The sequence below is a fragment of the Ambystoma mexicanum genome, chromosome 7p, assembly GCF_040938575.1.
Source record: "Ambystoma mexicanum isolate Mex_15411 chromosome 7p, UKY_AmexF1_1, whole genome shotgun sequence".
Classification (NCBI taxonomy): domain Eukaryota; kingdom Metazoa; phylum Chordata; class Amphibia; order Caudata; family Ambystomatidae; genus Ambystoma; species Ambystoma mexicanum.
In genome coordinates, this window is record NC_090939.1 from 223,495,199 (window position 1) to 223,508,098 (window position 12,900).

The 12,900-nt window shown below is 49.1% G+C and overlaps 1 protein-coding gene and 1 long non-coding RNA gene across 4 annotated transcripts in view; one reads left to right on the forward strand and one right to left on the reverse strand.

The window, feature by feature from the left end:
• The window catches only part of PIGP (phosphatidylinositol glycan anchor biosynthesis class P), a 210,639-nt gene extending 202,219 nt beyond the window's left edge, over nucleotides 1-8,420 (forward strand). Inside the window, exon 5 of the mRNA XM_069636093.1 lies at nucleotides 7,935-8,420. Within this exon, the coding sequence (XP_069492194.1) occupies nucleotides 7,935-8,047 (113 nt within the window). The 3' untranslated portion in view covers nucleotides 8,048-8,420. The remainder of the gene's footprint in view (nucleotides 1-7,934) is intronic.
• LOC138525845 (uncharacterized) overlaps nucleotides 1-12,900 on the reverse strand; it is a 341,157-nt gene that overhangs the window by 230,987 nt on the left and 97,270 nt on the right. For 2 of the 3 annotated variants that reach the window (XR_011283454.1, XR_011283451.1), the window contains exon 3: nucleotides 1,628-1,754. The exons of the other annotated variant lie outside the window; for it this stretch is intronic. This is a non-coding gene — a long non-coding RNA (uncharacterized lncRNA). The remainder of the gene's footprint in view (nucleotides 1-1,627; nucleotides 1,755-12,900) is intronic. 3 annotated transcript variants of the gene reach the window in all.

A 12,900-nucleotide genomic window follows, 5' to 3' on the forward strand; every position in this document is an offset into this window, starting at 1 on the left:
GTTGGCATTTTCCATCCGGTCCTAAATGCATCCAACTTGCAGGTAAGAGATTGCATACTTTTCCAGGATCGTAAAAATGATTAGCATAAAGTTGAGTAGTAATGGTGCCTTTTAGAACCCCCCCCCCCCCAGGTTCCATGAAACGCAGGTTGAAACCACTAATCTCAGCCAGCGTTCCATGGAACCCGCAGGCTGCCTCCCTGTCATGATCACTAAGGGACTACCATTGTTAATCACCCCTCGCATGGCATGAGATGTGCTACCCACATGGGGGCTAGGTGGGTTATGATATGATAGTTTATTTATATAGCGCCTATACACAATGTGTTTCAAAGCGCTTCAAGGCAAGGGAGGGAACAAGGGAAAATACAATGACATTCCTACAGGCCATGAATAGTAAGGATGTGAAATTAACTATCGTACTCGGCCTGACGACATTTCAGATAGTGCAAGAGCTAAAACATAGATAAGGAAGGGAGGGGGAGAGTGGGAAGGAAATGGAAACAGACAGGCGACTACCATACTAGGCCTGACGACATTTCTGGTAGAGCAGGAGAAAAACAAGAGGTGAGGGAGAGGGGTGCAGAAAGGTAGGGGAGGAACAAAACAAGTGACTATCATACTAGGCCTGACGACATTTCAGATAGTGCTGGGGGTGGGGTCTGGGGAGGAAAAAACAGTAAGGGGAAGGGGAGGAGACAGACAAGGTTTCTATCAAACTAGGTCCAGGGACAATTCTGATAGAGTAATTGCATAGAAGAAAGTAAGGGGAAGAAATGGGAAAAGGGAGAAGGGAAAGGAGGAGAGAACAGAGAGTTAGCAGTTAAAAGAGTGGAGAAGCAAGAGGGGAGAGTGAATACAATTGCAGAAGTCAGTAGTAACACATAATGTTGCAAGCCAGGATACAAGATGAAGATGGGATCAGCATGATTCAGGGCCACCATGAGTACAAGATGCAAAGGAAGTCCAGCATGAGAGTTTAGAAAGGGTGACGCACCGTTAATCAATGAAGTCCATAAAAGTCAAATCCAGCATTGGCCACAAGACGGTGATGGTGAAACCAGAATTTATCAGGACAGACTCCTGCAGAAGTAGGCTTGTGGGAGGTGAGAGGGGAGCAGGGTAGAAGAATCAAGCCAAACAGGCAGCACCTGTGTTTGAGAATGGTGGGGGCACAAGGGAACATCACAGGGGGAACAGAGGGTGTGGGGATGGCCTGTGGGGACAGAGGGAGTAACACATGGTGGTGCATGCTTACCTGCTGTCTGAGCAGGGGGTCTGGCCCTGGGTCCTCCTGGTCCGAACAGGTCCAAACAGGACCTTGCAGGTTCTTGCCTGGCGTTCCAGACACTCTTCACAATTGCAGACACATACTGTCATTGAAACTCTTAAGGAAGAGCCGGACTTCCTTGGTCTCTCAAAATGGCCGCTCAGTGAGCCGTAGCTCTCATTCAGGGAAGGTCTAGTCTCTGGGCGTGGCTGCCTACTTAAGCCATGACCAGAATTTCACTTGCGCTTCGTGTTTACTGCTGATCGCAGCGCAACGCTTACCGATGCTCCTGCAAAAGAAATGCATGTTAGAATATTACCAGCATTTTCAGTGGAACACATCTGAATCATCAATTACCAGCTAAATTACGAATCCTCCAGTGCAGTTTTCATTGCTTCACGGCTTCAGCGCTCTCCACTTCAAGTCACTCCAGTTGCTCCAGTGCTCTCCTTTCCATGGCACTACAGCGGTTACTCTCCCAGACCTGCAAGAAAGGAAAGAAGGTATCAGAGAACAATTATATAAGGACAGCACAACTCGCTGCACTGCCAACGCGTGCATATGCAAACAAAAACAATCAATGAAAAAACTGCAGACCACGCTGCTGTTATACCGCGCATGCAGTACCAGCAAGTCGCACACCACTGCGCTCATTTTTGAAGAAACGAACTTACTTTAGCAACATGTGCTTTTTAAAGAAGATCCTCTTGCTCCTCCTCGCAGTAGGGAACCGGCACAGAAAGTGCAGCCTATATCTCGCGCTCTTCAGCGCTCATATTCCACAAACAAACAAGACTATTGCAAGTTCTCCAGCATGGGGTCTGGCATGGATTCACATGCTCATGAATATTCCCCGTCGTCAGGCTGGGAACTCTCGGTAAAAGAAAAAATCAGTTTCAGTTTAGTTTCTGAATGGTCTTTCTACTAACAACCAATTACTGGTCTCTGGGTCATACTGCCCCCAGCCAATGACTGCCCTCTACCTAAGCCCTGCCTCTGGCAGCCATTTTCAGATTTTTACTGCACGTTCAAGTGTTGGGAGTCCTTGTGCTTAGCTCTCGAGCTTTTACTGCGTATTGCGTTTTTTCAAAGAGTTTACTCTTATTTTTTTGGTCAAATCGAGCCTCAAACTCCACTGATTCATCTTTCGATCAACGGGGACCCGTTTCGGAAATCTCTATGCCCATCAAGGCAAATTTTCATCGAATTTCACTTCTCGGATGCGGCCCCAGTGGAAATGACCCTCAAGCCTAGAGTTTCCCTACCCAGCCGGAGGGAATCCTCTTTCACGCCCATCGATAAGACCCACGTGAAGCCCCTGGATGAGAAAAGGGGGGGCATGATAGTCCTACCGGACTCGGATATCTCCTCCGAGGATGAGCTTTCAGTTTCAGGACTCAAGACGGTTCTTGACAAGCGATTTGCTGAGGTCAGGGCCTACGGGAAGGACCCCGACGAGGCAGACGTGGAAAGCGACGGGGGAGAAGGTGAGGAACGGCAGATCGACGAAGAGCCGGAGGACTCTACACCGCTGTCGACGCTACCGTCGCAACCGCTGCCTCCACCGGTGGACAGGTCGGAGGACATCTTGTTAGACTTGCACACGCTGTGCACAGAAATAAGGACAAGGTTGCCCGTGCCTCCGGCAGATGACCCAGCGGCACCTGGACTGTCGGATCCATCCTCCCCCGCCCTTTCATCCTTCACCTCCATCCCCTCCACCGAGGGACGAGACGGTGACAGAGAAGGCGACGACGGGGACAGACGACGGTGGCGACGGTGGAACAGATCTCCCGTCGCCCCCTCCCGACGAAATTGGCTCATTTCACGCCATGATCGCCAGGGCCTCAGAGCTCTTCCAGCTATTCCCCAAAGAGCAGAAGGAGGCATTCCTTTATCAAAGATGACATCTGGGATGAGGGACCGTCCCTTCTGAAGAACCTGTCCACGGCCCCTGCGAAGAGAGACCGGTACGAGAAGAAGTACCGGGTCCCAGATTCTGCTCCTATGTGCCTCAGGGCCCAGCCGTCCCTGGGCTCAGTCTCTGCGGCGGCCAAGAAGAAATCAGCAGGGGCGGCGGCATCGACTTCCACTTCCCCGCTTGACGGCGAGGGGAAGAAGCTGGACGCCATGGGACGTCGTGTCATCTCGTCGGCAGCGACGACCATTAAGGCGGCCAACACTCTTGCTTTCGTGGCCCGCTACGATAGGGAGCTGTGGTTTAAAATCGCCCCCTCCTGGACTCTCTCGCAGACAACAAGAGAACAGAGGCCCGTGAAAACCTGCAGGTGGGCGAGGTGGCTTCTGACCACGCCATCACGGTAGCCACAGACATCACCGACACCGGTTCTGGCCAGATGGGCAACAGCGTTTGCCTTCGCCGGCGCAGTTCGGTCAGGGCCACCGATTTCCATCAGGACATACAGACCAGGGTACTGGACATGCCCTTCAACGGGAACAACCTCTTCGGCAAGGCAGTGGACGAGTCACTGCAGACCATCAAGGCGGACACCGAGACGGCCCGTGCCTTAGGCATGCTCCATCAGCGACGGCCGCCCTTTCGGACCTCCAGAGGCAAGTTTCAAGGTGCCTCCAAAGGATTCGGCGGCAGCTCTTCGTCGTACCGTCAGGCGGCCTGTTCTTCGCCAGGGGGCCCAAGGTGGCAAGGCCTCGGCGAAGCAGGACTGAACCGGCCGTGATGTCTGGCCCCCACCCTCGCACTCTGGTGGGAGGCCGGCTGGCAAACACTGTCGGCGTGTGGCAATCCATCTCCACCGACCGTTGGGTGTTGGATGCCCCAGCCCACGGACACACTCTGGAGTTCCAAAGGAGGTGTCCTCACTTTCCACCAGTGGCCAGGAAAGAAAACCACATTCCGCAGCTACTTCTGGAGGTACGATCGATGCTGGAAAAGGGCACGATAGAGCTCGTCCCGAAGAAGCTCCGGGGCTCTGGAGTATACTCGCAGTACTTCCTCGTCCAAAAGAAGACCGGCGGCTGGCGGCCCATCCTAGATGTCCGCCACCTCAACAAATACATAAAATCCCAGAGATTCCGGATGGTCACCCTTCAGCACGTGCTAGGACAGCTGAAAGAAGGGAACTTCCTGTTGTCACTGGACCTGGAGGATGCATACTTCCACATCCCCATACATAAGGGACATTAAAAATGTCTGCGCTTCGTGGTGCAAGGGTGGCACTATCAGTTCAAGGTACTGCCCTTCGGTTGAAGTCGGCGCCAAGGGTCTTCACTAAGTGCCTGGCGCTGTTGGTGGCACGGCTGCATCTGCAGGGGATCCATGTCTTCCCCTATCTGGACGATTGGCTCATCTGAGCGAAGTCAAGGGAACTCGCCGTCGACCACACAGCGAGGACCATCCGCCTGCTCGCAGAACTGGGGTTCTCGATAAACTATGCAAAGTCCTGCTTGGTGCCATCGCAGGATGCTCTGTTCCTAGGAGCTAGGCTCGACACGGTGGCGCGGCTGGCTTCACCGTCGGAGGAGAGGATAAATGCCATCCTGGGCAAGGTACAACGGCTGTTGACCATGGAAGTTGCCAGGATGAGGTCCATCAATTTTCTGCTTGGCATGATGTCGTCATGCGTCTACCTCATGCGGCTGTGCAGGTTGCGGATACAAGTGGCGGGAAGCTTTGAGGACAAGATCGCCCTCAACAAGACTTTCCGACAAGCGAACCGGTGGTGGGGCACCCGTGCTCATCTCGCGGCGGGCTTGGACTTCCAGATCCCAACACATCAGGAAACGGTGACGACGGACGCCTCTCTGGAGGGATGGGGCGCGCACACCAGAGATCTGCACGCAAGGGGCCTTTGGCTCCCGGAGGAGAGGGAGCTGCACATCCACGTCCTGGAGCTCCGGGACGTATTCTGGGCTCTCAGGTCCTTCCTTCCGTCCCTCAAGGGCAAGGTGGTATGAGTCTTCACCGACAACACCACCACGATGTTCTACATCCGGAAGTATGGGGGCACCAGATCCCCGGCTCTCCAAGGAAGAGCAGGATCTGTGGTACTGGGTTGTCGCCCAAGGGATGTTCCTGGTACCCTTTCACCTGGCAGGAGTGAAGAACACTGTCGCCGACTCACTCAGCAGGGAGCTGCGCTCTTGCCACGAGTGCGAGCTTCGGCAAGATCAAGTAGATCTCCTATTCTGACGATGGGGCAATCCCCAGATCGATCTGTTCACGACAGCGACGAACGCCCAAGTGCCGGAGGTTCGCCAGCAGGCTTCCCCAGCTGAGGAGCATGGGGGATGCGTTCTCCTTCCCCTGGGACGGCCTGTTCCTCTATGCGTTCCCACCGTTACTGTTGCTTCTGCGACTCATCAGTCAACTCAGACGGTCCCGGTGCAGGATGATCCTCGTCATACCGGCGTGGCCGAGACAAATATAGTACCCAGACCTTCTGGACATGTCAGCGTCCCCTCCAGTCAAGCTGCCGACGGACGCAGATCTTCTCGCCAGGGAAAGAGGCACGATCCTGCATCATGACTCAGTATAGCTGAACCTGCAGGCCTGGCTGCTGCAGCACTAGAGTTCGGAGGCTACGTAACCCAGCGGACTGCAAGGAGGTACTTGCCAGGGCTTCCTCGACTCTTAAGCGCTATGGATATAAATGGAAGAGGTTCTCTGTCTGGTGCCGTGCACAGAAGATCAACCCTCTACGGATTACGGTCCCTCAAGTGCTGCCGTACTTACTGTCGCTGGCCAAGGCGGGGCTGGCGCATGCCTCCATCAAAATTCATCTGGCGGCAATCTCCTGCTACACCAGAACTCTGAGGCGGTCGTCGCTGTCGTCTCACCGCCTGGTGAAGGAGTTCATGAAAGGACTGTTCCGCTCGTTCCCGCCGGTGAAGGATCCGGCCCCAGTGTGGGAACTCAACGTGGTGCTGACCAGGCTCATTGGTCCTCCATTCGAGCCTTTGCATTTGGCGCCGCTGACATTTCTATTGTGGAAGACAGCGTTTCTTGTGGTCATCACCTCTGCACAATGAGTGGAAGAGATCCAGGCCCTCTCCTGTAAACCTCCATACCCGAGATTCCACGAGACGAGGGTAGTGCTGAGGACGCACCCCTCCTTCATGCCCAAGGTGCTGTCGGACTTCCATCTCAATGAGCCCTGGCTGTTGCCTGTTTTCTTCTCGTCGCCGGCTGAGAGGACTTTGCACTCGCTGGATGTGGCTAGAGCGCTGAAGTTCTACATGGACCGCACAAAGAGTTTTCGGAAGACATCACAGCTGTTTGTGAACTTTGGCCCTGTGAACCAAGGGAAGGCCCTTTCCAAGGCTTCCATTTCCAGATGGCCCTCCGGCTGCATCATGCACTGTCACAGTTTGGCAAACCAACCGTTGCCCGGCCGTCCGAGAGCCCATTCAACCAGAGCGATCGCTGCTACTATGGCGTTCCTGTCTGGTGTGCCCCTGCTGGACATCTGCAGGGCTGCTACATGGAGGTTGATGCACACCTTCACTAAATTCTACTGCATTGACTGGGATTCATGGGAGGAGTCCAGAGTCGGCCAAGCAGTGCTGCGCTGCCTGTTCGCTTGAAGGTGAGCCTGGTGAGGAGGTAAGAGATGCTTAATGTTGAGTTGTTGAAATGCTTAATGTTGAGCCTTGCCACCTCCTGTGGTTGTGCATGTGTACTGCTATGTATTCTTGTATTCATGAGCATGTGAATCCATGGCAGACCCCATGATGGAGAAGGAACAAGTTATTTACCTGTAACTGTTGTTCTCCAGCATGGGTCTGGCATGGATTCACATGCGAACCCTCCCGCCTACCCCTCTGTGGCTCTTCTCTTGGTCCTACTGCCGCTTTACATGCTACCAAATCTGAAGATGGCTGCCAGAGGAGGGGCTTAGGTAGAGGGCAGTCATTGGCTGGAGGCAGTATGGCCCAGAGACCAGTGATTGGTTGTTAGGAGAAAGACATTTCAGAAATGAAAACTGAACCTGATTTTTTCTTTTACCGAGGATTCCCAGCCTGACGACAGAATATTCATGAGCGTGTGAATCCATGCCAGACCCATGCTGGAGAACAACAGTTACAGGTAAGTAACTTGTTCCTTGCTCCATGCAGCAGAAGCTGAATCTCAACACTGAACTGCATAAACATTGCCCCACAACAAGGCTGTTTCTCAAGACACTGCAGGACTGGGGTAGAGCGCCAGTGAAGGAGCTGGCAACAACCTTCTCCAGAAATGATAACACATTATTGTAATATAGCCATATTTATCCCTGTATTCCGAGATGTATTTTAGACTGGTCAGGTTGGGCGAAGTGTGGTACCAGTCTAAGAACGTAGTCTCTTGGCCATGTGTTTTATCACCATCAAAAATGCCAGTCTTTGAGAGCAATCTAGACCCAGTTGTTTGGTTACATTTTACTCCATCTTGGTTCTTTTGCTCTCAATTGCCATATCTCTGACTTGTATTATCTTCAAGGCCTCCTTCATATGTAGCTTTCTAAAATCATGGTATGGCAGAAGTGTAAAAGATGTAAATACTATTTCATTTAATGTATTAAGCATTCTGAATAGTGCTTTGATAAGTCAAAATAAAATAAACATTCATGCTTTCACTTAAGCACGGTTCAAGGTAAAATGTTCTAGCTCGCACTTAATGTGTTGCATCATGTTTATCCTACAGATAGCTATGCCAAGAATCAGGGGAACAAGCTGGATCAAGAAGATGCCATTCCTGCGCTGAAAGATATTCCTATCAGTGAAGTCAACCAGATGTTCTTCCGTTCCACAAGGTGACAGGGACAGCACCCGACAATGGAATATTCAGAAACAGGACAGTGGTGTGAGCTGAAACATCTTCATCGAGATGTATCCAACTTGTTTGCCTGATGGACTGAAAAGTAGAAACAATAAACTTTGTGTAAGGAACAGTTGGTGCCCACTTTTAATGCTTTCTGATCTTGTTCCATAAATAAAATTCTAAGTGCTGAAAAAATATATATTTGTAGCAATACCATGCACCTTTCCCAAGGATCAGAGGTCGAGTCTTTTGGTTGTTAAAGGGGTGGAAAGATGTTCTCAAACTGACTATTTTTTTTTATAAAATAATTGAAATCATGTGGTGTCATAAAGTGATTCTATTAAAGTAGGTAATTGACAGATTTGAAAATCATGAATTACAGTGTTCTTTTTTTTAAATCCTGGCAAGTGTGAGACAGGCATGGTATCAAGAGAGACAGACTCAAAGATGATCATTTCAAAACCTTTATTTACTAATTTCCTGGGTTGGTGTAATGCCTAACTGGCCCAAACAGTAGAGGGATTGTTCCCTTGACTGATGGTTCTAAGGGCCGTCGAAGTCTGGAAGTCTTTCAAAAGCAAAAAGTGGTGGTTCAACAAAAATGGGAAAAACCAGGATTGGTTTCAGGTGGTCTTCTCACCAGCTGTAGATTAAACTCATCCTTTTGAAGCTGACCAATCAAAAAGGCACTCTTCATGGGACCTTCTCTATAGTTCAAATAAGGTCATTGTCTTTAATGCCTTGGTTCCCTTACCCAAGCTTTAGTCCTTCCAAGATCAAAGCATAACCAAAAAAAACACAGTTCTTCTTTAAGCGTCTCGGGGTTCCCTTCCCCAAGCTTCAATGCCTTCAGTAACACGAAATAATCAAGAGTCCACTTTGATAAGCCTCTCATGGTTCCCTGCCCCAAGTTCAGTTTTTCAGGATGTACCTTTCTTTCATACACAGTTCTTTCAAAGGGGTAGCATCAGGGACTTTTAAAAAAGCCAGGTTATTTGCACCTCCTAACCACGACCACTCCAAGCTTTAACCACTCTTTTATTCATGCTCTTCCTTCTCTTTAACATTTTGCATTCAGGGGTTTTCTGCACAACTTCTTGTTCCCCTCTGTTTAATTGACTTCTTTCTCGTGCCCACGGGCACCTTTCTTTCCTTCTTCTACACACTTGCACCTTCTTCTTGTGCCCACTGGCATCTTCTTGAGCTTCTTTCTTTTGCACACTTGCACTCTCTTTACCTTTTCGTGCCCACTGGCAACTTTTCCAGTTTTCTGTGCATACTTTGCACTCAGCTGGGTCGCTTGCTCCCTTCTCTCTGGTTTCAGGTCCCCCACACCCTCTTTATTATAGTTCTTTCACTCGGTGCACTCTGCTTTCTCTTCCTTTCTCTTGATCTTGTCACTCTTCTTTCAATCTGTATTGCTTTACTGGTTTCCTTTCATTTCTCTCCTTCTCTGTGCCGCTTTATACATTCCGTTCGCCCGCTCTGCTTCGGGCAGCCGCATGCTTCTCTCTCTCTCTCTCCCTCTCCCTCTCCCTCTACCTATCCCTCTCTCCTCCCCACCTGGCCGCAGCATGTTTTCAAGCGGTCCCTTCTGTTTGTGAGGGCCTGAGGTCAGGGTCTCACCACCTGCCCCTCTGACACCCTTGGGACTGGCACAGGTCCCAATGGAACGAGCAATGTTCCGACCGCCAACAGCAGGGTGCTTCGCTCTGGCTCTCTGGAGAAATGGCTCCCTAGCCACACTGCAGTGTCTCAGCACAGGTTCTCCTCTGGCCCGTAGATCTGCTCTCTGCTTCTTAGCTTCTTTGGTCCAAACAATGTTCCCAGCTCGCTCTCTCACCTGTGTAGAACCACACCTTTTATAGTTGGGGAAAACAATGGAGTCAGGTGTGAGTGATAATTAGTAAATGCCTGACTCTCAATGGGACAACTTAAGTTCTTTCTACAGCTGGTTTCCTTACCAATTCCCAATGTTATTCCTATGGGAAATCTTCACTACTCCCGGTTGCCTCTTCTTCGTCCCAGTATTTGTTCGAAGTGTGGAGGGGGAGATGGAATAGGTTGGAAATACCCCATGAAAGCTGAGGGAAGGGGTTTTGAGGTGGAATGGGAAAAGGGGAATACCATGTCTCGGCCTTTGATGTTGTATTCCCAGTCCCCTGTGACCCTCCACTCAGGTGATGCTCCCTCGCTTGCCTACCCCTAGGGTCGGGATCCAAAAGCGATGGCCCTTCCCTAGCCACCTGAATAGAGGATCCCGGGGGAGTAGGTGGGAGAACACCATCGGCTTTCTCACACAAGGTAGCGATTAATGAATATACAGTGACAAGTATGTGAATGATCAAGATATTTGTAATGCCTATTAACATGCTACTAATATCGATGACCTCCAATAATCAGCACAATATGTCCTGCTTAAATGACCCTGTCCTCTACTAAACACAAAAATCGGAAATCCTCGAGTACCCAGATAATCAAGCTACAATTATGATAGTAGCCAACATGTGGCGATCAAGGGTCCAAGGCAGATTAGATCCAAAAAACCACAACTACTTGAGTCTACTATGATCTTTCTGCATTTCTAATGACCAGGCTTGGGTCTAAAGCGGAGGATTACACCATTCCTAAAACATGCCAGTATAGTAGCAAAGACTTTGTTCCAACACACGTGGAGGGTGGGACAGCAAATGTTAATAAGTAGGACCCCTCGTCAGTAGCATGAAACACATCACAGAAAGTGGTTGTGGATCTGCCTGTGGCCGTTCTAAACGCAGGACTGATGCAAGGATTTTTGCTACCCTAGCAAAAAGACCTTATTTCACAGACTCTTGTGAACCTGGGGGGGATTGGCATGGGAGCATGTCATATCCTAACCTTTTTGTGCAGCGTGAACACCAAGCCTCCTTCTGTACTGCAATATTAAAGAAAAAAAAACAATAATCCGAGACATGGGCATGTGCTTCAAAGGTAGTTCCCTTTTTATTGCATTTCGTCCGGGAGGATTTGCTTAACTGTGTGGTTAACACAAATGACACGAGGTAGTCAAAGGCAGCAGCACCTATATACAGAAATAAGAGGGATGGTTAGTAATTCATTCTATAGGAGTGCACATAGGCAGAACCCACTTCACTATGGTTTTGATCAGTGAAGACTAACCGGAAAATCGTAGGTACACTTTTCTGTTTACATATCCTTGTCATGAAGGACTTCCCTTGAATTCATAACTAAACCAAACACGGGTGAACACACGAAACTTAGCCCTTATGTCTCCCTTCCCCAACCCACAAACATTAACCTTATGCTCTGCACAAAATGGATGTCCACATTATAGCAGGCAGTAGGAAATCGTCAAAATGGCACCCATTTAACCAAGCTGGCCAAAAGAGACAAGATGGCCACTAAGCTCAATTGTTGCAAACAGAAACTTAGTTGTATTATTTCGGATGTCTCCTTTCATTTCCCCCCTTTTGGTGATACCCATCACCACACCATTAATGGCCATGCGCCATCTCAGCACAAGGACACGAAGGTAAAGGCGGAAGTGGAGGCAGAACAGGATGGCATAGATTCAGGTACTTGGGTAGAAATCATTGAAACTGCGGGGGAGGAGCATTTCCTAATAGACATCATTAAAACCTGTACAAAATTATATAAAAGCCAAAAACCAATGATGGATTTCAAAAGTATCTTCAGTAGTGGGTAAGCAAGTTCAGAGACCATCTAGCAAGCCAGTCTACAGTGATGCCTTCTTCTTCAGATAGACCTTTCTGTAGATTATGAAGAACTATAATAGCCTGAGTAAGTGAGCCGTTCATAGCATCATTTTGAGGGATGAAAGTGCAAAAGGTGCTGCCAATAATTTGTCAAATACCTCCTGATGATGCAGTAAGCAAATCAACGTATACCGGTTCTGAAGAACTGTAACACGAATGCCCATGAGATCCTCTCTAATGGCATTAAGACCATCTTCAGCATTAATGAACTGCATCATTGTGTATTGTCTTTTCAAGCCATTTAGCATTTGCTACGATCTGAAGACTTGGAGCTAAAATGGCCGCAAAGAATGATTGTCTTGCTAAAGATTCAATGAGCATCAGGAATCTCCACGCCAGAAGCATAGTAGTTACTACTTTTATGCCGATGCAACAGCATACCAGCACCACTTCTTTCAAAGACAGTAAGAAGAACTTGACATGGCACAATGAAAACAGGAGCATCTAAAGCAACCAAAGAACACAAGCCTGACCAGGAAGGCTGCAGCTGGTCATATGCCAACCCTCTTCCCCCACAACCAGAAAACTTCCATGATGACTGCGGTGCCCAGCTGCAAGTCTGCAATGTCCAAGATAGTTGCACATCCAACATTTGTACCTTTTGCCAATGTTCCATTACCCATGTAAAACAGCTGGGGTGTATGAAGCTTCAAAGAAAGTATAGGAGGTGTAGTGGGAGCCATCCAAGTAAGTAAAGAAGCGTATTTAGTCCAAACAGCAGGTTTCAAAGAAAGTAATAGAAACATTAACATAATTTACCCACATACTCATTTCTCTGCAAAAAACTGGGAATGCTTGTTAAAATGGATTTCTGAACTCTGACCTCGTGAGCAGAGGTTCAGAAGGCCAGCCTAGTTTTTTGGAAAGGGGTAACGTTCTGGACAAGCCAGACCAATCAAGGTAGCACTGGTGGTGGTCAAAATTAGGTCTCGGAGGGGGTGAGGGTGATAAAAAGCCCACAATGAGCACACAGTAAGCGAAACCACAGATTATGTCAGGTGTATATCAAATATATATATACATTTATGCAAAGTAATTATTCAGCAGTATTAACAAAACCAACACAACACTAA